Source organism: Gadus macrocephalus, chromosome 18 (assembly GCF_031168955.1).
Source record: "Gadus macrocephalus chromosome 18, ASM3116895v1".
NCBI classification, from domain to species: domain Eukaryota; kingdom Metazoa; phylum Chordata; class Actinopteri; order Gadiformes; family Gadidae; genus Gadus; species Gadus macrocephalus.
The window spans coordinates 823,104-848,562 of NC_082399.1; the positions used below are offsets into that span (position 1 = coordinate 823,104).

At 49.9% G+C, this 25,459-nt stretch overlaps 3 protein-coding genes across 6 annotated transcripts; all 3 read right to left on the bottom strand.

The window, feature by feature from the left end:
* Window positions 1–1,379: 1,379 nt before the first annotated feature.
* On the bottom strand, window positions 1,380–18,692 carry nploc4 (NPL4 homolog, ubiquitin recognition factor). Its single transcript, XM_060037730.1, has 17 exons — window positions 18,490–18,692; window positions 17,194–17,274; window positions 14,158–14,270; window positions 13,556–13,825; window positions 13,197–13,245; window positions 13,022–13,116; window positions 12,558–12,681; window positions 9,818–9,997; window positions 9,272–9,358; window positions 7,228–7,299; window positions 5,627–5,753; window positions 4,957–5,117; window positions 3,695–3,766; window positions 3,295–3,387; window positions 3,086–3,202; window positions 2,601–2,703; window positions 1,380–1,595 (listed from the first exon to the last, which is right to left on the bottom strand). Exons 1-17 carry the CDS (start codon window positions 18,502–18,504, stop codon window positions 1,432–1,434), a joined length of 1,923 nt encoding a protein of 640 aa, XP_059893713.1. The 5' UTR covers window positions 18,505–18,692; the 3' UTR covers window positions 1,380–1,431.
* A 353-nt stretch (window positions 18,693–19,045) lies between these two features.
* Window positions 19,046–22,438, bottom strand: pde6gb (phosphodiesterase 6G, cGMP-specific, rod, gamma, paralog b). Its single transcript, XM_060037767.1, has 4 exons — window positions 21,872–22,438; window positions 20,692–20,909; window positions 20,463–20,503; window positions 19,046–20,377 (listed from the first exon to the last, which is right to left on the bottom strand). The coding sequence occupies exons 2-4, from the start codon at window positions 20,835–20,837 to the stop codon at window positions 20,301–20,303; spliced, it is 264 nt and encodes an 87-aa protein (XP_059893750.1). The 5' UTR covers window positions 20,838–20,909; window positions 21,872–22,438; the 3' UTR covers window positions 19,046–20,300.
* Window positions 22,439–23,177: 739 nt separating this feature from the next.
* Window positions 23,178–25,056, bottom strand: oxld1 (oxidoreductase-like domain containing 1). 4 transcript variants are annotated; one of them, XM_060037765.1, is made up of 3 exons: window positions 24,791–25,056; window positions 24,566–24,663; window positions 23,178–24,178 (listed from the first exon to the last, which is right to left on the bottom strand). In XM_060037765.1, exon 3 carries the CDS (start codon window positions 24,152–24,154, stop codon window positions 23,780–23,782), a length of 375 nt encoding a protein of 124 aa, XP_059893748.1. In that variant the 5' UTR covers window positions 24,155–24,178; window positions 24,566–24,663; window positions 24,791–25,056; the 3' UTR covers window positions 23,178–23,779. The 4 variants fall into 4 exon arrangements, with proteins under 4 accessions (XP_059893748.1, XP_059893747.1, XP_059893746.1 ...); XM_060037764.1 differs by lacking the exon at window positions 24,566–24,663 and having other exon boundaries at window positions 24,791–25,055; XM_060037763.1 differs by lacking the exon at window positions 24,566–24,663 and having other exon boundaries at window positions 24,845–25,051.
* Between the last annotated feature and the right edge of the window lie 403 nt (window positions 25,057–25,459).

Sequence of the window (25,459 nt, forward strand, 5' to 3'; positions counted from 1 at the left end):
TTCATCGTTGGAAATCAACCCTCAACTCCTCATTAATAGCATTCAACGATGCATCTTAGTTTGACAGGTCAGTGTCTCAAAACGCCTATGCATTGGATTTAAATTGATGCTTCGTAGGAACAATCGGACTCCCATCATGGTCGGACTACAGACTGTTCTGGATTCCCCGCTTTCGTTAACCTGCATGAACAAAACTCAACTGGATGAAAGGAGCCCCAATTTGAGCCGAGCATGAGAAAGAAAGTCCAATAAACCGCCACGGAAACCTGTGACCCTCGGCATTCTGGGAGCGGTAGTCCTGTGACCCTCGGCATTCTGGGAGCGGTAGTCCTGTGACCCTCGGCATTCTGGGAGCGGTAGTCTTTGAAGGTTGATTGATGGGTGACGCACCAAGGTTCCATAAAAAAAAAAAAAGGAAAAGCCCCCCATTACCAGGGTGTTCTCCTGCCCCCCCTCTGGAACAAAGCCGGGCTGGAAAATATTCCGAGCGCGTTGGGGGGGGGGGGGGGGGGTTAACAGGGGGCAGGGGGGGGGGGGGGGGGGGGGAAGTCACCAGGGCTGTTCATCAGTCGGTGACTCAGACAGAGGAGTAGGGAGTAGGGCGTGGGATTGAACGAACGGACTCCAGCCCACCGCTAGAGCAACTCAAGGTGCTGGGGCCGGGGGGGCCGGGGTCTAATATGGCTCATCAAACTGGGGAAACACATCGCCGTCGCAGCGTCTGGCAGGTCCAGCGCCGTTCCGAGTTCTCCTTACAGCAGTCGGGGGGCTTTCAGTCCGAATTAGTTGCAAAATTAATAAATAAAAAAGGAAAAAGAAAAACACACCCGTCGCCTTTGTCTAATTAATTGCAGTAACCTCTTTAGATTTGGAATTGTACTGATTGTATGGGGGGGGGGGCTATCGATGTATAAAAACAGGCCTGAGCAAACGTCCAACTGGAAGTATTGAAAAAAGAAAAACCACCACGCTACAATTGAAAAAACAAAACAAATTAAATAGCAATATCATTCCTCAAACCTATGATTATTTACACAAAAATGTTCAAAATAATATTGTGGGGGGGGGGGGGTCACTGGAGGGAGAGACGGAACGATTTGAGAGCATTCCTCGCCGCGGTCAGGAGACACAGCACAGCATTTATTTGAGCCATTGATGAGAAACGGCTTCGGTGGAGCGACGAAGAGACACTAGAGAGCCGCGGGGGCCTGAGGGGTGAGGCTGCGGGGGGGGGGGCCGCGGGGGCCCACGGGGGGGGGGCTGCGGGGGCCTGAGGGGTGAGGCTGCGGGGGGGGGGGGCTGCGGGGCCCGGGGGGCTGCGGGGGCCCGCGGGGGGGGGGGCTGCGGGGGCCTGAGGGGTGAGGCTGCGGGGGGGGGGGGCTGCGGGGCCCGGGGGGCTGCGGGGGCCCGCGGGGGGGGCCCGCGGGGGCCCTACCCGCGGGGCAGGCTGCACATCTCACAGAGCTCGGTGCCGGGCTGGTTCATGAAGGTGCAGTGCAGGCAGGACCACATGGCGGCGGAGGAGGAGGAGGCGGCCGAGGGCCCCCCGACGGCGCCGTAGTCCAGGGAGCTGGGAGGCTGGCCCCCCACCGTACCTGGGGAGGGGGGGGGAGACAGTGGGGGGTCATGAGGGAGACCATGACGGAGACCTGAGGGCTCTACTGTCAGGGGTTAGTTTGAGGTAGCACAGCAGTCAGCTTTAATGGGGGGGGGCACACGGGGAGAATAGTGGTTTTTAATTAATGTGTGATTTTAGACTCTTGATATTCAAATCTGACCAATGAGAGCTTCTTTCCTGATGGTTTGGGCTATCCATCTTACCCGTCAACTAGTGATGGGACAAAATGAACCAACAACTCTTTCCTAACGACTCTTTAGTGTGCGGTATGCAACGGCTCAGCCTGTTACAGACGTATCCCAACTCATCCTGGCCATGCCAACTCGCTGGTGCAGTCGCTCTAACCATATGAAGCAGGACAACCAATGAATGAAGGGGAATCACTGTCTCGGACGAGGACGTCAACGAGTGACTCGAGCGGAGACAACTGGCAGAACTCACTGAACAAGATCAAATAGACTAGATTAAATCTGATTCTAATCTGGACAGCCTGGCAGCTACTCTCTGAACGAGACCAAATGATGCATGGTGACGGGGACAGCCGATACCGATGCACTCTGATCACATTAACATCGTGCCGGGCTACCTTAGCCTACCTACAAGTGGGATGCTGAATCAGTGGAATCACCTTCTATGCATCACTTGATTAATGAAAACGTACACATGATGGCTGGTAAGGCCTTGGAGAGAAGCTTTGTGGGGCGGTCAGCATTAGGTGTCCAACGTGCACGTGCTATAGCCGAGTGTCCCGGACTCTGACGGACAAACTGACGCCATTTTGCCAAAGGGATCCAAACCTCGAAAGGTTCCAATCACTACATCCCAGGTGTGTGAATGCAACACTCGTCAATGTCAGCAGAACGTAGGGAGGGAGGGGTCATATCTGGGGTCATTTATTTGAATAATCCTGCTCTCTTCAGCTGCATCCTGCCTCTCCTGATCTCCTCTCAGACCCCCTGTCCAGCTCGGAGCGAGGACTTACTGCACAGCTGTTCGATGGTGGCCCACTGCTCGGACTTCTTCCAGGTCTGGGCCAGGTCCTCGTTGGAGGTCTTCACGGCCTCCAGGATGAGCCCGATGCTGTCCTGGGGAGAACAACAACAACAGACCACTGAACGCGCGCCATGGCAACACGCTGTAGCGACCCAGAGGCAGCTGTCTCAGCGAGCGCATCGTTTCATTCCAAGCTGTCCACAATTATGTTTGTTTTTTTCTTTCTCCAGCACTAGCGAAGCCAATGGCGTCATGCAGCCTCCTCGGTACATAAACCCGGCGCTGCAACAACTGAGTTCAAGGAGCCGCCAGGCGGGTCCTCGTTAAGGCAACGGCCCGATCTCTCCACAGGAACATTCCCGGATAACGACGCCGGACACCATTCCGGGCCGGAGGAACATGTGGCTGTAATCTGCGTCATCTCTTTCCTAGCGCTGTGACACGAGGAGCTAATTTGGAGGCCGCAAGACTCACTCTCAGAGGCATGACCTCATTGGTGACGAGGAAGAGGAGCAGGTGGAAATCAGACACGATGTTGAGGAAGGAGGTGGAGCTGGACTGGGACAGGTACGTGGACAAGCTGTGGAAGTCCTGCGGAGACAAACGACAGCGAGTCAGGATGAAGAGGTTAGAGGTTACGGTCCAACGTCTGAAGGTGGGGGAGGGGGGGTGGGCTTGCTTACTTGCGTCTCTCCGAGAACGTCGCGGTTCTCTATGGGGAAACGCTCGGTGGAGGAGAAGGTGAACTGGGGATCCTTGGGGAAGGTGGTGGTGATCTGTGGACAGAATGATCACTATTTAGTCGTTAAGCACACATGATCCATACGGACTTCATGAGCCTTTTATGGAGTCTAATTAAATACTGAAGTATAGTCAAATTATGTCTGTTACTTGACAGTGAATATGTTTTTCAAAATAATGGGCAAATTTGCTCTATACACCGTCAAGAGGTACAACGGAGTGCACCTCTGGTCATTTGTTGTAGACTAATTTGGAAAGAAAAACAATCCCAACTATCTCAAATAGTTATCCACCAATACTGTGAACACACAATATCATGACACCAGGTGACTAAATACTCACATCTATGATCAGGTATTCAACAGGCAGAGGCCGGGCAAGAAACGTCACGTCGTTTCCAAACTTGTCTTTGTCCTGCCGGGAGGGAAACCAAACACATTAGCATTTGCTCCATCTTTTAAGACATTGGTTCTCAAAGTGCGGCCCGCGGGCCAATGGCGGCCCGCGGAATCATTCCTGGCGGCCCGCAATGACATACATAATTATGTAAGTTATAAAAAAATAAAAATAAAAAATAAACTTTTTTTTTATTTTTTTTTATCAATATTAATTTAAACAAATATAAATAAATATAAAGAGAAAATTCGACTCTCTCTAGCTTTCAATTAAATCCTTTTACATTTTTTAGTTTTAATCCGGCTGTACATTACTTTGAAAGGGTGAACCTCAGTTTCATGATTTAGACCTCACTTGACCTCACTCCCAGAGGTCCACGGTGCGGGTGCAATGTTTTTTTTCACCACTGGGATGCTGACGGCGTTTCCCGCCAACATTTTTTTTCCTTTGGCGGCCCTCAGTCAAATTTTGGGTTCCTAAATTGGCCCTCAGTTGTCAAAACTTTGAGAACCCCTGTTTTAAGACATGAATTCCACTGACCAGCATTCAAACATAAACCTCATGATGGTATCGTACATTCAACAAGAGCAGTTCCTATGCCATTTTTTCCTTCCCGATACCGTTTACGATTCCTTAGCCTGAGTATCGGCCGATACAGAGTATATACCGATACAGCATCTAGCATTGTAACTACTTAAAGCACTTGTTCTTACTGAAGGGTTCTCATTGACAGCGCTGTATAGTTCGGTTGACTTAATGTCGACAATTATTTTTTTCAGAACTATATCATTGACATTTATTATCCATTATTATAATAAGACAGCTTGAACACACACATGAGGTGTGTGTCGACACACTTCGTCAACTCTGACCGTTAACAAACAGCATAACACTGCACGTGTTTGTGATGTTCGTTGCCTTTGCAGTGAATGCGTCATGTGATCGTATATCGGATCAGCTCATAGACTTGGATACTTGCCCATACTGCATTTAAGGTGGAATTGGGGGAATTTTCGATACTGGTATCAGAGGAAATTCCGATACTGGTATCGGTATCGGAGGAATTTCCGATACTGGTATGTGTATGGAGGAGTTTCCGATACTGGTATGGGAGGAGTGTCCGATACTGGTACGGGAGGAGTGTCCGATGCTGGTATGGGTACAGCTCTAGTGCGGTCCTCCTCCTCCAACACGTGGGGGGCCCTTACCTTGAAGAAGACGTCGGGTACGTACTGCTCCGAGCTGGACTCCTTGGCGTAGCCCAGCTCGGGGGCGTCTCTGCAGGGCAGCAGGCACTCGTCCCTCACCAGGGCCATGCACTGGTTGGACACCTGGTAGCTCTCAAAGTGCACCTGGTTGTCCGGGCCGCCTGCAGACACAAGACAGCCGGGGTGAGGCTCAGGTGTTCACCTGGACGCCAGCACCGTGAGGCGCTGCGGCCAGGGGTGAGTGGGCCGCAGAGAGGGGGGGTGGAACCTCTTTAATCCCCCCCCCCCCCCCACACACACACTTCATTGAGGACGTCCGCATACGTCTGAAGGTTTAAGCTTATAACTCGGTACCTGTTGACCTCATTCATGACAATGGTATCATCAGATATGTTCCACCTTGGTTGTTGGTGTGGATCTTCAAATTAATCCATATTCTTGCAACTTTTCAACTCTTAACATATTTAATGTTTAGAGTTGAGTGTTCATAATTAAATATGTTTATAACACACACACACACGCACAATTGGCGTGAGCCTGAGGTCGACACACTCTACCCATAAAGTAGAGACCATCGAATGCATCCTGATTTCAGCCGGAGTCTGGGAGAGCAACATTTATATTTTTCTGTACAAAGCACTTTAACAAAAGGCCGTGGCCACCAGCTCACCTGTTGCCACCACTGTGACAAATTTGGAGCCAAAATGGCCGTCGCGGGACAGTCTGCAGGGATTTGAGTGAAGGTTCTGGAAGTATCCTGAAGTGATGCACTCCTCGGCACTCAGGTAGTACGAGTCCTGTGGGCCGACAGCGGTGTGTACAGCAGTGAGGAAACATACTTTCATGCTATAGTAAAGAAACGCACCAAAGGTCACACGATACTTACAGCCCTAGATACACCACATGTAAAAACCCACTTGGAAAATCTGGATTGGAATATTAAGCACGAAATGGTACGAGTAACGGACTTTAAAAAAGACTAACTTCGGCTCTCTCGTCACTCTGCTTAACATTGGTAAACAGTAAGCTGAGCTTCACTGTACGATGTGTGGAACCGTTTCTGGTCATCTGTTATAACTTCATATATGCTGTGCTTATTGAGCGCGGTGCTTATTGACCACGGTGCTTATTGAGTGCAGTGCTTATTGACCACGGTGCTTATTGAGTGCGGTGCTTATTGAGCGCAGTGCTTATTGACCACGGTGCTTATTGACCACGGTGCTTATTGAGTGCGGTGCTTATTGAGTGCGGTGCTTATTGAGCGCGGTGCTTATTGAGCGCGGTGCTTATTGAGCGCGGTGCTTATTGAACGTGGTGCTTATTGAACGTGGTGCTTATTGACCGCGGTGCTTATTGACCGCGGTGCTTATTGACCGCGGTGCTTATTGAGCGCGGTGCTTATTGAGCGCGGTGCTTATTGAGCGGGGTGCTTATTGAGCGCGGTGCTTGTCTTGTCAAAGTCTGCATGCGTTCGCGTACATGTCTCTCCTGGACTGATATCGGATAACGATGTGCCTCAACTGTCTGCCCTGATCCTCTCCCTGCGCCTGAAGCACCCAGAGCCATGTTGTACTGAAGCTGAAGGGCCAGAGGCCGTAGCACCCAGAGCCATGTTGTACTGAAGCTGAAGGACCAGAGGCCGTAGCACCCAGAGCCATGTTGTACTGAAGCTGAAGGGCCAGAGGCCGAAGCACCCAGAGCCATGTTGTACTGAAGCTGAAGGGCCAGAGGCCGTAGCACCCAGAGCCATGTTGTACTGAAGCTGAAGGGCCAGAGGCCGTAGCACCCAGAGCCATGTTGTACTGAAGCTGAAGGGCCAGAGGCCGTAGCACCCAGAGCCATGTTGTACTGAAGCTGAAGGGCCAGAGGCCGTAGCACCCAGAGCCATGTTGTACTGAAGCTGAAGGGCCAGAGGCCGTAGCACCCAGAGCCATGTTGTACTGAAGCTGAAGGGCCAGAGGCCGTAGCACCCAGAGCCATGTTGTACTGAAGCTGAAGGGCCAGAGGCCGTAGCACCCAGAGCCATGTTGTACTGAAGCTGAAGGGCCAGAGGCCGTAGCACCCAGAGCCATGTTGTACTGAAGCTGAAGGGCCAGAGGCCGTAGCACCCAGAGCCATGTTGTACTGAAGCTGAAGGGCCAGAGGCCGTAGCACCCAGAGCCATGTTGTACTGAAGCTGAAGGGCCAGAGGCCGTAGCACCCAGAGCCATGTTGTACTGAAGCTGAAGGGCCAGAGGCCGAAGCGTCGCTGCAGAACTGCCACTAGCTCACCTGGTTCCGCGAGTAGCGGACGGTTCCTATTCTGGTGTCCTCCGATATCAGGTCGGTGAAGATCCAGCCCACCTGGAGGACAGATTACACACAGTTAATAACGACACCACACGACACACAGTTAACGACACAACCCAACCAGACCCAACCCAACCAGACCCAACCCAACCAGACCCAACCAGACCCAACCCAACCAGACCCAACACAACCAGACCCAACCCAACCAGACCCAACCCAACCAGACCCAACACAACCAGACCCAACACAACCAGACCCAACACAACCAGACCCAACCAGACCCAACCCAACCAGACCCAACACAACCAGACCCAACCCAACCAGACCCAACACAACCAGACCCAACCCAACCAGACCCAACCCAACCAGGCCCAACACAACCAGACCCAACCCAACCAGGCCCAACCCAACCAGACCCAACACAACCCAACCAACTCCATCAGAGGAGGGGGGGGGGGGGGGGGGGCAGCCTCTCTGAGTCCCATCAGAGGAGGGGGGGGGGGGCAGCCTCTCTGAGGCCCATCAGAGGAGGGGGGGGGGTTCACGTGTGATTTAGTGGCTCGGTCCTAAGAGCGGCGCAGCATATGGAAGTTCTTTGCGCAGAGCGGCCGGAATTCAGAGAATGCCCTCGTGTTATTGATGAGGACCTTATGGACCCCGGGAGAGAGGAGAGGAGAGGAGAGGGGGAGGGGAGGAGAGAGGGGGAGGAGAGGAGAGGGGGAGGAGAGGAGAGGGGGAGGAGAGGGGGAGGGGAGGAGAGGAGAGAGGAGGGGAGGAGGAGAGGAGGGGGAGGAGAGGAGAGGAGGAGGGGAGGGAGAGGAGGAGAGGAGGAGAGGAGAGGAGAGGAGAGAGGAGGAGAGGAGAGGAGAGGAGAGGAGGGGAGGGGAGGAGAGGGAGGGAGAGGGAGGGAGAGGGAGGGAGAGGGAGCGCTGGTCTCCGGTTCCCTGGGTTCTCCACTAGTACGTTATTGAAGCACGTTGCAGAAAGAGCACTGCCATGGAGCGGAGATCTAATCACTGCATTATTGTATTATTATAAACTATTTAAAGATTTAATAATAGATCCTTTTTTATAAGAGTAAGAGAGGAAGGTATGGGAGTGAGAAGGGAAGACTTGCAGCAAAGACAGCGATATATGATTTCACTTCCTTATGACAAATGCACTCATTGTAAATAGCTGTTGATAAAAGGTTCTGCTAGATCTCCTGAGTGTGAATGTAAAGGACCCCGGGCCGGGTTCGACCACGGGCCGGGTTCGACCCCCGGGCGCTGCGCTGAGGACCGGGCCTCAATGGTACGCCCTCTACCCGGGGACCTCCAGGACGCCACGCAGTACTGTGAGATGGACCATTGCTTTTAATTTATAGAACTGTACAATGGGTTCAATGCTTCGGGAAGCAATACTACAATAACACACAAGAGCTGTGTTGAAAGAATCCCCCCCCCCCCCCCCCCCCCTAACTGCACAGCCATAACTCAGTGAGCAGCAGAGCACCAGGTGCAAAGCATCCTGGGAGGCCGCAGGTTACAGGATGCCCTGCTCGTGTTTCCTGGGAACAGAGCAAGGCGCCGTAAAAACCCCAGAATAAAGCCAGGACGGGCGCCAGCCGCGTCTAACGGCGAGAACGCTTCCACCGGGCCGGTCCCGCTGCCTCGTGGAGAGGCTGTCAGTCAACGACGGAACGCGTCAGGGCGGAGACGGCTCCGGGCGGGATATATTCCCGCCCGGAGTTTCCTTACGGACATATTCCTTACGGACATATTCCTTACGGACATATTCTGCCCAAGACAAACTCACCAGCTGACTCCAGAATGTATTCCTACAGTAGTCTACAGGGCGCTGGTTTAAAACCTTCACAACCAGACACTATTTCTAAGAACATCGGTGTTCAGCCAGGATGTTTGGGATGTCTTCCCACCGGGAAAAGTTAAGCACCCGTGTTTGGGTTTCCTGTCCGCCCATTAAGCGGTCACAGATCCCGCCTCCAACAACACGATTGGTCCACACCAACACTGGGGAGACCCACCTTGACCAGTCCCAGCTTGGCAGCGATCTCCTCCACGGCCGCCGCCCGGGGGTCCTCCAGCAGCTCCAGGCTGTTCTGGGTGGCGTTCTGCAACCCAGGAGGGGGGTTATAGGGCAGTTTAGGAGGAAAGGGGGGTTATAGGGCAGCTTAGGAGGAGAGGGGGGTTATAGGGCAGTTTAGGAGGAAAGGGGGGTTATAGGGCAGCTTAGGAGGAGCAAACATGCGTGAATACTGCCCTCTTGTGGTTCCCTGGGAACACTACCATTTAAATAGACGCCAGCCGCACTTGATGTTCACAGTACACCACAGTTGGAATATTCATAAAGTCAAGATCCCCTGCCTGACTGACTGACTGACTGACTGATGACTGACTGAGAGACTGACTGATGACTGACTGATGACTGATGACTGACTGATGACTGACTGATGACTGACTGACTGAGAGACTGACTGACGACTGATTGACGACTGACTGACTGACGACTGACTGACTGACGACTGACTGACTGATGACTGACTGACTGGCCGTGCGCCCCAGCAGCTGACCTGTGGGGGTTCGTAGATGGCGGCCACCTCTGCGCGGATGGCCAGGGGGATGTCCTTGTGCTCGGTGTAGCGTCCGTACAGGTAGCCCATCCTCTGGCTGCCCGTCTTCCTCCAGTAGTCCAGGAAGCGGTCTGCGATGGTGTGGTGCTCGAACATGATGTTGTCCACGTGTCTGTACCTCTGAGGACAGACAGAGGGACGGGGTCAGAGGGACCTGGAGGGGGACACTGTGTCTGTACCTCTGAGGACAGACAGAGGGACGGGGGGGTCAGAGGGACCTGGAGGGGGACACTGTGTCTGTACCTCTGAGGACAGACAGAGGGACGGGGGGGGGTCAGAGGGACCTGGAGGGGGACACTGTGTCTGTACCTCTGAGGACAGACAGAGGGACGGGGTCAGAGGGAGGACCTGGAGGGGGACACTGTGTCTGTACCTCTGAGGACAGACAGAGGGACGGGGGGGGGGTCAGAGGGACCTGGAGGGGGACACTGTGTCTGTACCTCTGAGGACAGACAGAGGGACGGGGGGGGGGTCAGAGGGAGGACCTGGAGGGGGACACTGTGTCTGTACCTCTGAGGACAGACAGAGGGACAGGGGGGTCAGAGGGAGGACCTGGAGGGGGACACTGTGTCTGTACCTCTGAGGACAGACAGAGGGACGGGGTCAGAGGGAGGACCTGGAGGGGGACACTGTGTCTGTACCTCTGAGGACAGACAGAGGGACGGGGGGGGGGGGGTCAGAGGGACCTGGAGGGGGACACTGTGTCTGTACCTCTGAGGACAGACAGAGGGACAGGGGGGTCAGAGGGACCTGGAGGGGGACACTGTGTCTGTACCTCTGAGGACAGACAGAGGGACGGGGTCAGAGGGAGGACCTGGAGGGGGACACTGTGTCTGTACCTCTGAGGACAGACAGAGGGACGGGGGGGGGGTCAGAGGGACCTGGAGGGGGACACTGTGTCTGTACCTCTGAGGACAGACAGAGGGACGGGGGGGGGGGGGGTCAGAGGGACCTGGAGGGGGACACTGTGTCTGTACCTCTGAGGACAGACAGAGGGACGGGGGGGGGACGGGGGGGGGTCAGAGGGAGGACCTGGAGGGGGACACTGTGTCTGTACCTCTGAGGACAGACAGAGGGACGGGGGGGGGACGGGGGGGGTCAGAGGGACCTGGAGGTGGACACTGTGTCTGTACCTCTGAGGACAGACAGAGGGACGGGGGGGGGGTCAGAGGGAGGACCTGGAGGGGGACACTGTGTCTGTACCTCTGAGGACAGACAGAGGGACGGGGTCAGAGGGACCTGGAGGGGGACACTGTGTCTGTACCTCTGAGGACAGACAGAGGGACAGGGGGGTCAGAGGGAGGACCTGGAGGGGGACACTGTGTCTGTACCTCTGAGGACAGACAGAGGGACAGGGGGGTCAGAGGGACCTGGAGGGGGACACTGTGTCTGTGCCTCTGAGGACAGACAGAGGGACGGGGGGGGGACGGGGGGGGGTCAGAGGGAGGACCTGGAGGGGGACACTGTGTCTGTACCTCTGAGGACAGACAGAGGGACGGGGGGGTCAGAGGGACCTGGAGGGGGACACTGTGTCTGTACCTCTGAGGACAGACAGAGGGACGGGGGGGGTCAGAGGGAGGACCTGGAGGGGGACACTGTGTCTGTGCCTCTGAGGACAGACAGAGGGACAGGGGGGTCAGAGGGACCTGGAGGGGGACACTGTGTCTGTGCCTCTGAGGACAGACAGAGGGACGGGGGGGGGTCAGAGGGACCTGGAGGGGGACACTGTGTCTGTACCTCTGAGGACAGACAGAGGGACGGGGTCAGAGGGACCTGGAGGTGGACACTGTGTCTGTACCTCTGAGGACAGACAGAGGGACGGGGGGGGGTCAGAGGGACCTGGAGGTGGACACTGTGTCTGTGCCTCTGAGGACAGACAGAGGGACGGGGGGGGGTCAGAGGGACCTGGAGGTGGACACTGTGTCTGTGCCTCTGAGGACAGAGGGGCGGTGGACTTTAAGAAATGCCTTCCCATCCTTCAGTATTGTGCACGTCTTTAGAGAGCGGCTGAGTCAGGCCCACCTCAGAGTCACAGCTGGACCGCCGTGAAGGAAAAAGTTACATGGGAGTTGACTTAATTGAAGAACAATTATTTAAGAGTAGTATATTTAAAATAAGCTCAATACTGAATCTCTCTGTAATGATCCAGGCGGGGATAATCTCATTTTAACAGAAAAAAAAAAATCTCATTTTAACAGAAAAAATTTAATTTATTTTCAAGATGTCATGGGTATAAGACATCCTGTTCCTTCAGAAAACGAACTGAATAGTACCCTTACAGACAATAACAGTCGCTCAGAGTCTTCAACCTAATTCTCCTTGTTTTCGCTCCCTCTTTCAGCCACTTAAAGGTCCCATGACATGCCACCAGGTGTGAGTGTGATTAGCCTTACAAGCCGTTTTGAAAATATGCCCCTTGTGACATCACAAGCGGGCGACTCCACCTCGATGTGTGCTGGATAGATCAGTCTACCGGCCTGCCCAGCGGACTGCAGCAAACGTTGCTCATCTATCCGTCATACATCGAGGTGGACACGCCCACCCGTGATGTCAGAAGAGGCAGATGTAACGGCTGATCAGCCCCACCCCTGGCGGTATGCTAGGTCCCCTTTAACCCTATGGGACCGGGGGTTCCCCAGCAGCCTCCTCTCCTCCAGCGGCTGCTGCCCGGGAGCAGTACCTGTCTGTTCAGGGTGATGGCGCTGGGCTGGCACTTGGTGCAGATGCCCTCGGGCCAGGGCGGGTGTCCCTCGCAGCCAGACTTGATCTTACAGCTGATGTTCTCCAGAGCCGCAAACTTCCCTCTGCAGGGGCAGGGGACGGAGAGGGTGGGGGGGGGGGACAGAAAGAGAGAAAGGTCGGTATAAGAATGTCGTGGTCGGCTTAGCTCAGGAGGTACAGCGGGTTGCTGGTTGGATCCCGCCTCCTCCTGAGTGTCGAGGTGTCCCTGAGCGAGACGCCCCACCCTGACTGCTCCTGACCAGCCCGTCGTGGTTGACTCCGCCGTCGCTGAGTGAATGCGTGTATGAGCCGTTTAACAGCTTTAGATCAAATAATCTGCTAAATGCTCTCAGTTTAAATGTAGGGACAACAGAGGGTTGTGTTGTTACTCGGAGAGAGACCTCAGAAGCGTTGGCTGCTTACTTGTCGGCCCCGCCCGTCAGCTTGCGGATGTAGGCGTGGAACGACATTTGCTTCACCGGCGGGTCCAAGTGGTTCAGGTAGTCTTCGTCGAAGGGCTAGGAGGAGGAAGGCAGATTAGTGGAAGGACGAGGAAAGACGGGGGATGTTTGGTTAAAAGGACAACATGGACAGATACCTCTAATGGAACGCAGTGCACGCACTTCCCCAGAGCTCCGTGTCGACACCTGCAACCAACACAAGATAAGCAGCATTTAAAAACTCCTAAAAACGCTGGGAAAAGCGGGAGGCAAAACAGCCCCCATAACACGGCCAATAATCTAAAGCTTTTTTTCTGCTACTACGTGGGGTCACCGCCGTGAGTCGTCTGACGTGTGCCTCTCAAGTCAATCAGGCCGTGTGCATTGAATCGGTGAGGCTCCAGGTGGTCTCCAGGTAGGCAGAATACGACCTTCAGAGCGGATCAAGCGTGTTGTTGGTGTGGCTCCCCTCCCTCTAGGTGGACCCTCGCCCGCCCCCCTTCGCCCTGGTCCTTACAGCTGGGCGTCGCGGTTCCTGTAGATCTTGCCGTCCTGCTTGGCCAGGTACTGGTCTATGCTGTCCTCCTGGACCTGGGTGGGCCCCGAGGAGGAGCGAGGCATCATGGAGGACGACGAAGACGACGACGACGCGGACGACGACGAGGACAGCGAGGTGGCGAAGGACGTGGACGGGAGCGAGGTGGACGAGTGGGCGGCGGCCGTGTCCATGACCTCTGCCGGGACCCCGACCGAGCCGGAGGGGTACAGATACAGCATGTCGCCATGCCTGGACGGGGGGGGGGGGGGCAGACACCTCGAGTTATGGTTGGCACTCGTGTTAATAGTCTATAACACCATCACAAAAAAAATTGCATGTTTGAGGATGGTTTGAGTTCCAGTTTCATTTGACGCTGGGTAAAGACAACCGTAATACATATTGCTCAAACGATAATGAATTGATCTCAAATTAATTGATTAGGACTTCAAGTCATTCATCACGGACAACGTTCAAACATTGGCTGCTTATAGCTTGAAAGTGTATTTCTTAAGTGTTTGACGAGGGACCGTGACGCCGGGCACTGCCTGAGCATCCGGCTCCACGCTGCGTCTCTGACTCACTTGATCTTGAGTATGCTGAGGCTCTTGGAGGTCTTGGAGTCGATCTCTCCCGTCTTGTTGCGGTTCTGGTAGATGGAGAAGCCGTTGGAGTTGAATCCAAACTCTTTGGCCACCTGGGAGAAGCGGGAGAGGAGCACACCGTCTGTCAGACTTTGTAACAGTGCACCTGTAGGGAGGGGCGGGGAAAACCACTCATCAAACAGACGAGATTCTTTGCTTCCGCTTTACTTGAGCAATCATGTTGACTCAAATCCACTATGTTTGGTCCTTTCACGGTCATTAAAAAAAAACTAAGAACCCTAACCACACAAAATATCGGATGCAACATTTACACCATGGTAATACATATCGTATCGACACTAAAATAAACGTCAGCATGGTATCGTGAGGTTCAGAGTCAACTCGACTATGGCATCCAGCTGACATGCCATCACATTGTTTTTCCAATGAAGTTAATATCAATTACGCACATCCATTGTGGCCTTGGACTGCTAGGGGCTCCCCTGCGGTGGGTCTCCCCCTCGGAGTCAAAGCATGCATGGTGGTTTGTTTGTGTGAGAGAAACAGAAAGAGAGTTCCCCTGGCAAGTCAAGCTGGGGTTGGTCGGGCCGTGCTGTCTAAAAGCTTTGAATAGTTTCCAAGCAAATGAAACCAAAAGTGCTGGCTGCGGCAAAGAAATTACGAAACACATCCAAACTGAAAAAGTGAAGCTATAGGAAGCAAAAGAGAGGTGTGCATGACGAAGTAACTGGGCAGAAAGACGAGGGCTGCAGTAAAAATGCCCATCCTCTCATCAAAATATTCATTAGATCGCATTCTAGAACAAAACACCTACTGGTTTTCACAAAGTCCATCTCTGCCTTCACCACCAGTGAGATTGTGAGAAAAGGACAGAACGAAGGTGCTGAAATTGTCCTGAATACAGGATTGCTGGCCACCCTCAGCAATCAGAGATAACAAGCCTTTTCTGATTGTTATTCCAATCTAATCCAAGAAGAATTCAATACAAAAACTATCAATAAAAAATCAATTCTACTATTTTGATTATGCATGTTTTTAAATATCTGTAAATAACTGTTCTAATAACTTAACTATAAACAGCCAGAAAGAGCACACTCATCAAACAACATCCTGGTACGCACACGACGGCAGCCAGAGAGAGGGAGGGGGCGGTCAGAAGGGCTCACAAGGTCACTGCAGACAGAGCAGGCTGGACTCAGGGCTATTAGCAGCTCGTTGGGCGGGCCCAGACGGCTCATCAAGCCACGCAGACATCGTTACCATGTCTGCCACCAGAGAGGCCGTTGGACACACACCAGCATGATCACCAGCGAAGGCATTACACCCGGATCAACTGAGGATATAAATGTTATCGCGACACCATCATCACGTAAATATATAGTTGAGACAACCTGGGTTTGAACACAGACAGACAGACTCAAGGACAGACAGACAGACAAAGAAAGGATAAATGAGCAAGCAAACGCTATTGCTCTTTCGTTTTGTCGTTTCTATTTTATGGTGAAACCTAAATCAAAGACACTTTTGGTATTTACGTTGGAAAGATTTAGTCATGATTCGAGTAGAGGCCAGCTTAATTAAACGAAGACCGTGCCATCACACAAGGGGCACAACAGGCACTCACAGAGAGCAGGGGGAATCGGTCGCCGGTTAAATGTTACCAATGCAACCCAAATGGCAGTTCGGTTGGCCATGCGCGTTTGGTTTTAAGGCAGACACTGCCTTCTCTCCCTCACAGCGCTATCCTGCGCTCCACGAGAGAAGACCCGTGTCCACTGATCTGGCGTCAGCCCTATCCAACCAAGACACATGAATCTTTAATGAGGGGCTGGGGCTGCTGCACTGTGACCCGCCTGCTGCAACGCTCTGCTGCCGGAAGCAGGGATACCACCACGACACAACCCTCTTCACACAGCCCAGGGTGAGGAACTACTGCTGCAACGCTCTGCTGCCTGAAGCAGGGATACCACCACGACACAACCCTCTTCACACAGCCCAGGGGGAGGAACTACTGCTGCAACGCTCTGCTGCCTGAAGCAGGGATACCACCACGACACAACCCTCTTCACACAGCCCAGGGGGAGGAACTACTGGTGGGTCACCGACGTAGAAACATGTCCTGTGTTCTCCTTCAATAAGAACATACTTGACATCAACGCAGACATAGCAAGTACAAACGATATCAGTGCCAGGGGAGACTTTTTGGAGAGGATTTGGATTTTGAAGGGATCTCGTCGCAAAAAACATCCCACTTCTTGTTTATTTGTTGAAGCATTTAGCAGACACTTTTATCCAAAGCGACTTACAATGATCAATTACTTCAGGGCCAGTCTACCTTAGAACCCTCTTGGGTTAAGTGCCTTACTCAAGGGCCCGATGGTGATGGCAGGACTCCTCCCTTCACATCCCTCACTCACTAGCCTGCTAGCCTTAACTGTTAGCCTTGTGGAAGATGGTCAGTCATGCACAATGAGTGCTGAGGCAGAGTGCACAGAGGTAGCCCAAAAACATTATTCTGGGCCTCAGAAAGCTGATATATATATTATTTCTTTTGACAGAGCATTGATTTATTTATTGCCGGGATGTTAACAGAATTTCAACAAATATGACAAATGCTTCGAACAAAAAAGCCTGCCCTAGCTTAGATCCTCTATGGGTAGGATGAGGGACAGAGTCCATTACCGTCGCACAGAGAGATACTGAGGGGTTATTTTTAAACAATCGTTCAAAGCAGAACATACTCCATGTGCAGTGAACAAAATGCTACACAGTCTGAGGCCATGAATCCACTACTGGGAGAGGTCACACCGACCACGCAGAGACAAAAACACAGAAAAGAACAGCGTACTCTCAGGCCAAACACAAGCCTAGAGACTGGAGTGTTCTGGAACCTTTTGGTTGTAAAATGCTGCAAAGAGAAGTGCATGCCTGGTTCATCACCGGGGTCGCTATGCGACTCTCATAATGAACGTGACCTACTCCGACTCTTGAGGTAGTAGTTTTCTCATTCCTTACCTGTTTTATAAAACCAGCCGCCGTTTCCCTCTTGGTGGAAGGAACTTTCTTCATCCCATCTGGGGACTGCACCCGAATGATCTATGAGGCAATAGCAAGCCAAAATAAACAACAACACACACACACACACACACACAACTGCTTGGACAGACTGACATTTCAAGTTCCTTGAAATGCCTTCAATCCTTAACTCAAGTCTAGATATTAAGAAACTTGCTCAGTTCTGCATGAGTTCATCTCATGGCCTGAAAGGGACTTACTACCCTGTTGTGTTATTTCATCATGTTTTTCTACCACTCATTTGGCAATTATTAACGGTTAAGAATTATATTTATTTACAAGTGTATTCCCACTAGCCACCTATTGCCCTATTTGTGATACCTGGAAGGAATTATCCTGCATATATTCCTTATTTTTTTCCGAATAGGATATTAGCATTGAGTTGTCCCGTCTTACTGAGAGCCTAACTTTCAGGTTCGGCAACATATACTTATGTGGGAAGTTAAGGCTTTTAAGACAATGCATGCGGCTTTGGAAACAATTTCCTGCCAAGTGACTTCACACTTTACAGAACATTTTGAACGGCCTCCTTCTGAGAATAACTCAGACGTCTGCAGTCAACATAACTGACAGGTGTCAGTCAAAGTGTCAGGATATCACTGGCGTCATCCTTGAATACGCACTCTTGGGATGAGTTTCTGTGATGTTCAGCACCCAGTTTACCACCAGTGGTTCCACTGGTCTTATGTCTACATGGCATGGAAGACGTATTTTACCGTCCACTGCAAATGTGTCTCATATTTCTTGGACAAGACTTAATAAGTATCCACTCTGCGGAAGTCACAGATAAGTAACTTAACGCTTTAAGCTATAATGTTGACAGTTCCAGGAGGCAAGTAAAGTATGTCTCTGTTATCTCGGGATAAGTAACGTATGTCTCGATCGTCATAACATCAGGAGATAAGTAACGTATGTCTCTGATGTCGACCCTAACGGGAGACAGGGGAATTGACGTCCATCTCTAAAGTCGCCTAGGAGTCCCGTGTCTCGAATGGACGTCGACACTAGCAGGAGCTATAACAACCCATGAGTCCCTGTCCTCAACCTGTCCTTTCACTGTGAGCTGGGAGTCCGCCAGTGGACTCGTAAACCAGGCCAGGCACGGCTAGCTCCCAGTTAGCCTCCTAGCTCCCAGTTAGCATCCGAGCCATTTCTGCTGCCTCATCACTCCAAACTGGAGCTAACGGGCTAGCCGCGTTAGCAGCGTCCGGACCGACGCGGACCGGTCGTACTCACTATAGTGTCCGCCATGTCGCTCCTGGTCTCCGCTCCGGATCACTGGGGTGTAAACGGACTGTGGCTGTGGTTCAGATGCACAATAACGCTGCCGTCTTTCTGCATCAACAATACTCCATTCCACAACTCAAACACCGGGTGTTGCAAATATTAGCGCCCCTCTGGCCGACAGTATGCCTGTGGTCCAACATCGAACTGAACCCGAGGGAAACAACGCAACACCAGATGCTTCGTTCCGGGCTCAGAATTAAAGGCTTCCTTCAAACCTATGCAATAGCTGTACAGTCAACAACAATACATAATTACTTAAGTTACATATTACGTACCCTGGGCTGATATTCAAAATAGCTAGTTACAAGAAAGGAATAAAAGAATAGTACATAAACTGAATTACTTTTGTGTAATATAGGCATTTACTGCAATAGTCATTGATGTTTTGCCAATTATATGCCTATTAGAGATGTGACTTTTTATTCTATTTCTTATTTATATCAGGCACTGAAATATCATAATTATACACTTGGCAGGTCTGATGGAAAGAATTGAACACCTGGAGTTTTATTTTTAAAGCTTTATTTGTTCGTCCTGCAGAGAAAAGAGCTCAATATCACATTAATTCAACTTGGATTAAAACCATCATCTTGCTCTCTACTTCACTTCTGCGATCCATTCACAAGAGAAACGTATGCATGTTCATATCAAAAGAATACACAAGTTAGCAAAGGATCAAATATTGAATCAAAAACAATTTGACATTTAAATGTAATAATATAGTTCCATCCATTCATATTCATGGTTGACCAATATGGAGGAAGCATTTTGGGCACAAAGTTGAATTTCAAATTGTATAGAGTGGTATGTAGTTCTCAATGATTGCAATGAATATTGAGATCATTTAGATTTTCTAGGTGAATAGAAAACCTGTTTTACCCCCCAAGGGTAAACCAATAACATGTGGGCTTGGTATGTCAGAGCATGAGATCATAGCTGAGAAATAGCTACACATATCACACTGTCATGGATATACAGTACATAGCAAAATGTGGATGGATGAGATAGAAAATAGTCAAACATAAATATACATTTCCACACATGTTTACATGAGAAACTGAATAACTTTCAAATCACTGGAAATTTGTAAAATAGAAAAATAATGGGGACATTATGGAAATGACCCCTGGTGTGAATGGAGGCTTGAAACAGGAGATGCAGGGTTTACAGGAAGAGTAAAAGACAACAAATGCAATGAGCATGGGTTAATGAACAGATTGCACTCTTTGACAGTCAACAGTGCTTCCAATCTCTAGAAAACTCAGCTTCTATATTAGAGATGTGGTCGGCATGGATGGACCGAACCTCAGGAAACGGGAACCCAGCTGGGTTTGTTAGTTTTACTCAAAGTGAGGCTACCTTGGTTGCGTGAGTTTCACATTATGTGTCCGGGAGCAGTTACTTTGAAAACACAGAGAAGAGGAAAAGTAGAGTATGGAACGGAGTTAAAGAAAAGGTGCACATGGTTGTACAATCACAGCTATATAGCGTTGACTTAAACACAGTGAATGAAAGGAACGTATTCTACATGAGCATGACCGTTAACCCTAGCTTCAGAATCAAAAGATCGGAACCGGAAAGAGACAGACTTTTTTCTTCTTTTCTTTCTTTTCTTCTTTTTTTTTGCGGTTGTTGCAGTTCATAATTTGGGTTTTCTTTTATCATTCCATTATATGGAAATGGGGTGGGCTTAGGCGATTGGTTTGAAGTGCATGGAAGCAGCCTTGAATCCAAAAGGGAAAGTGGGGGTAAAATGAGTCTCAGATGATTCCATACTTGGCCAGCTCATTCAGCTCCAGGTGGTTAAAGGCCTCCCAGGGGCAGATGACCGTGATATCTGAAGGGACAAACGCCACAGGTTACATCATGCTCAGGTTTAAGCAAAACAAAATATATAACTAGATAACAAAAAGACTTGTTACCTGTGCCCAATCCCTCCATGCCGGGGATGTCATCTCCGAAGCTGTTGAAGCAATTCAAACCTTTAGTCACACATGTTCTTTTCTACTGACTTTGCTTGTTATGCTACCAATTATGACTGCCCGTGATGTACATTGTACCATCCCTGGAATAAGTTGTTCCTTGAAGCCTTGAAGAGGTCTGCGGGTTAGGGTGTGTTGTGTTTGGCCTGAGAAGCCCTTTGAGACTCACCCCTGGATTCCCTTCTTCGGAGGCTTGCTCTTGAATTGCCGAGTCTGCCTCTGCTTGAACTTGGGGGGCCCCTTGCGTGGTGTGGCGGGGCCCCCGGACACCCTCGTGGCAGACTTTATTTCTGCTTTGGGGGCCTCCAAATTCATGTTGAGGAGTGACCTTCTCGTGTGCAGGTAGGCGACTTAACAAACACCTCCGGGAAGGTTGCCTCTGTCAATCTATTCCATGAGAACATGAGAGAAATACAACGAATATCAGCATGAGGATTTATTTTTGTCATTATCACCCATACACATATACCAATAAGATTACATCTTTGTGTAGTCACATTGCAGAAAAAGGTTATCATTGCTTGTCAAATTCCATCATTAAGTTAAAAGTTAAAATCATTTATTGAATAAACATTGCATTTGATGGATTCTCAGTGCGTGTTCTATGCAGATGACGTAATATTTTCATCCTCATCAGTTAATAGCCTGCCCCTCCCCCTCTCACCTGCCCATGGAGGAGCAGAAACATAATCGTGTTATAGCAAGGACACAGCCCTTCTGCTGAGTGAGCACAGACGATGCAAATCAGCAATCCTCTCATCTCATCCTCCCGGAGTGGCATTTAATAATCTTTTAGATTGACACCCGGATTAGTCCTTATTGTGTGCGCAATAACAGCACTGGGATAGCCATGTACAAATTGAAAATGTGGGTAAATGATTCTGCTATTCAAACCTGTATAAGCTTCCCCTGTGGTTAAAAACATACATCAATTTATAAAGATAGTTGTTTAACACATGTGACCAACTTGATCCTGCAAATAACCAATTATATTGCTTCCTTTGCCCAATTAAAACATTAACCAGCATTACAATTTACAAATGTTAATCACTAACTCACAAACATTACACATTAACACAAATGTAATAGTTACGGTTAATTCACAATAAAACAATCGACGAGACAAACTAACTCAATACCTTATTTCATATATTAATTTGCACCAAAGTTCTGTGGTAGGAGTGAAGTATAATTCTAATGACTTTAATTTAGCTGAAGAAGAGCGGCAATGTCCCGGGTAATGTCCCCATGGTCGTCGGGTCACCATGGTAACCGAACGAAAGAATTGAGCGTAGCTCCGTCAGATCCATGGAACTCTACAGCGGGTATGCATCAACAGGTGTACTCACCAGCTGCTGTGGTGGTGCGTGAGAGTGGCGCAGCCCTGCAGTCTCAAGGAGAGGAGTCTGTCTCTACGCTGGCTATGAGAGAGAAGAGGCACTCAGGGCTTCTTATACGGGGGCCAGTCCCCCCGGGCAGATTATAGATGCACCTCCCTCCACCACCCATGGCTGCTATGTGCGTTTACCGTCGGCCTGACATGAGGAGTGGGTGGCTGTAGAACAGAAGGATGGATGTGTGCGAGAAGGGGGGAGAAAATTATTTAGAAATGTACATGATTTTTGGTCATTTGCTTTAACATTTGCTAACCAGGGGGAACTCCTTTGCCTGAATCCATCTTGCGATGAGCAGTCATCATTGAGTTGCATTTCATGGTACACTGATTAGTTAGGCCGGAAATGTAACCCTCATTTAAGTGTTTCCCAGCATGTCCATTTGTTTATGAGTTGGGGCCTCGAGACTGGCCCACACGCCGGTCTTTGCTAAGCTGTGAGTTAAGAGTGAATCACAGCAGAAAGAGGTCGCGGCTTAGTTGTGACGCAAAAACAGAACAGTCCTCTGATCCAGAGGCCGTACCGGTTAATCAGTTATTAATGATTAATAACTGATCAATGGACTATACTAAAGACAATAATGTCTTTAGTATAGGTCCATCATACTCAATTGTAAGATGAAATTGGTATAAGCTCTCTAGAGTTGTAAATGGAAATTTACAAATGGGATTTTCAGAAAATGGATGGCAAAGGCATTTCGTTTTTTGGCAAAGGAGCCAACAAGCATACGATGGCTTCATGTTCAGAAGTCACTCGCTTCCAATTCCCACAATAACAAAATGTGCTCCACTCATCTCTTAGCACTATAGATGAGAGCCATGCATGTCTTCAATGTGCTTTGAACCCTGGCGTCATATTTTCAAACTGCAGGACCAACCAAATCAAAGAATACCTGCAGTCCTTAGTGGACGGGCGACCATGACCACCGCCTTGGGATTATACGGAATAACGCGCGCACTGCTGCTGTCACAGGACTGCTGACTCACATGCAACAAGATCAGGAGCGGCGTGGTCCAAGAGGCCGCCCCCGGCGCCCGACCCCAGGTGGTTCTGGGTGAACACGCGTCTGAAACCACAGGATCTAGCTGCAGACGGATCTATTAATCAATCCACATTTGCCAGAGGCAGACTCCGTCTCCCTTATGTTCTCTCTTATACATTTTGAATGATGCTGATCGTTCTTCCTCTTTGGGTGGTCCCCAGGACATCGCCTTATGCAGCAAATAAAGTATGATTAAAGCAGAATGACTAACACATCAAATAAAATAATATCAAATAATTTAATAGATAAATAAAAAAATAAAAAAATAAACAGGCAATTATTAAATGTAACTCACGATGGAACCATGAGGGCAATAGATAACTAATGAATGCACTTAATTCAATAGAAATGTAAAGGTCTAAAAATGTGAAGTTCACGGCCTTAGGTTACAGATAACCAGGAGCCATTGGGGTTGGCAGTTGGCATCAATAAGATTGACGGACATGAAGAGACGCCTGCAATATGGAACATAATGCAGGCGTCCCTTTGGGGGGTCGTGAGACGCTGGACGACTCAACCCAACACTGGTCTGTGGAGAGCTAGGCGGGATAAACACATTTGGAACAGAAGTAATAGTCTTGGACACATTATAGCATCTATGCATTTCTATAGGCGACTGCTCTCACACCCAGGTGTACTGTTCACACAATCCTTGATTCAAATAAGAAAATAAACCGACCAAGTTGACACACATTAAAATATATTAATAAAATAAGACATTTAAAGTGCATTCAAAGTACGACCATAAAAACCCTCCTTGCACTAAATCCTCCCACAACAAGGGTTCGGCTGCCCATTCGGCTGCCCAGTCCCATCGTCCGTCACTGCTTCTTCAGCAGCCTGATCTCCATCTTCAGGTACGCCTTGAGGTTCTCGTCCACCACGTTCTCCTCGATGGCCTCCAGCGCCCGGTCCCCGCCGTCCTGGTAGAAGGCCAGCAGCCGCTCCGCGTGCTCGATCCACACGCAGTTGTGACAGCCGCTCATGCAGCAGTGGGTGGGGGCGGGCGGGGGCCCCTGGTCTGGGCTCCAGGGAGGGGTGGCCGGGCGGGGTTCAGGGTCCGTGCTCTGGGGGGAGGTGCCCAGCCCCGGGGCGGGCGGCGAAGCGGGTCCTGAGCTGAGGCTACGGACGCTCCCCCCGTGGGACTCCCGGCCTTGGGAACGCTCTCTGGAACAAGTGTCCATTTTGTGTTTCATATTAACCGGATGCAGGACGCAGAGCTGAAAAGAAAACAGAAAACAGGAAGTAAATACATTTTTGTGAATTACCACAAACTTGGCTGAACATCGCAACAATAACAACGCAAACAGGTGCATTTAAAACACATGAAATATGATTTTAGCCCTTTAACCCTTTCAAAGTCTATCTTTTAAAAGCTTTCTGAAAGATATTCACACTTTTAAAATACCAATATGAATGAGTGTGACTACTTTGACTGAGACCGTATCGCTTTCAATGGATGAGGATTAATACCAAATGCACTATTTAAAGGTGATCAATATAGCGACTAGGAGGATGTCCATATTAGGGCACAACTCCCTCCATGGAATGACATATTCATGAAAACATAATTCTTAACCGATGGCATTTAATGTTGATAAACTCACTAGAATTGTATCTAAGGACAGCTCAGGTCATCCTCTTTCTATGCCCAGTCTGTGAAGCTCTCCATGTCTCTTCTTCTGAAGTGATGCAGAGCTTCACACTTCACAGAAAGTTGTTCATACATGACAAATGATTAGGTCATGTATGCCCACGAAGAAGATGAGCGTAGTGTTGATATATCCGTGAGTAGATCACCATTAAACACAATCAGATTTGATGTTTTATACTTATGTTCATGAATGAGTCCATCCATGGAGGCTAGCTTGTGGCTAACCACCGACCTTGTGGAAACATGACGACGATCTGACGATATCCGCCCCCAAACGCAGCATGCTGGTGTTCAGATGAGGTACCGCTAAACGACAATAGTTCATGTTTACCCTAAAATAATGTCTTCAGATTAAAACCAGACGCATATCGTTTCGGCCCATGAAGCTGATGTCATATTAAACAATACAGCAAGGTTAAAAACAAACGCTGATTGGCGGAAGGAAAATCGAGGGTCCAATGACACGGAAGGCTGCCATTATCTGAACCAATCAGAACACTAGAAGCCATTAGAGGGACCGCCCTCTAGAATGTAGTTGTGATTTCCGTCTCCAGCCACCAGATGTCGCTAAATGTATTGCTATAGGCGTTCTTTATTTACTTTCATTTTTTTTAACCCCGCTGGGTTTTGGTCCTTGAAAACACAAGGACAATTCTGTGCGGCGGTCACTGTTGAAAATATTTGTTTAATTAACGTTTGTTATGAATACTTCACATCGGGATGTTCACGGATGTTACATATGGTTCGGCTGCAATGAAAGAGTAAAGCAAATTGTTCTTGTGAAATTGGTATAAGCTCTCTGTGTGTGTGTGTGTGTGTGTGTGTGTGTGTGTGTGTGTGTGTGTGT

What these genes read in the sequence shown, in the direction of transcription:
- nploc4 (XM_060037730.1), bottom strand. An exon ending in CCATCTACGAACCCCCACAG is followed by an intron (nt 9,359 to 9,817) that starts GTCAGCTGCTGG and finishes CCTGGGTTGCAG; the next exon opens with AACGCCACCCAGAACAGCCT. An exon ending in TACCCGACGTCTTCTTCAAG is followed by an intron (nt 3,767 to 4,956) that starts GTAAGGGCCCCC and finishes CCCTCCCGGCAG; the next exon opens with GACAAAGACAAGTTTGGAAA.
- pde6gb (XM_060037767.1), bottom strand. Translation starts at nt 20,837, where the DNA reads ATGAATTTGGAGGCCCCCAAAGCAGAAATAAAGTCTGCCACGAGGGTG. An exon ending in CCGAAGAAGGGAATCCAGGG is followed by an intron (nt 20,504 to 20,691) that starts GTGAGTCTCAAA and finishes TTGCTTCAACAG; the next exon opens with CTTCGGAGATGACATCCCCG. An exon ending in CATGGAGGGATTGGGCACAG is followed by an intron (nt 20,378 to 20,462) that starts GTAACAAGTCTT and finishes TTGTCCCTTCAG; the next exon opens with ATATCACGGTCATCTGCCCC.
- oxld1 (XM_060037763.1), bottom strand. Translation starts at nt 24,937, where the DNA reads ATGAACTATTGTCGTTTAGCGGTACCTCATCTGAACACCAGCATGCTG. An exon ending in CGTCGTCATGTTTCCACAAG is followed by an intron (nt 24,179 to 24,844) that starts GTCGGTGGTTAG and finishes TTTTCTTTTCAG; the next exon opens with CTCTGCGTCCTGCATCCGGT.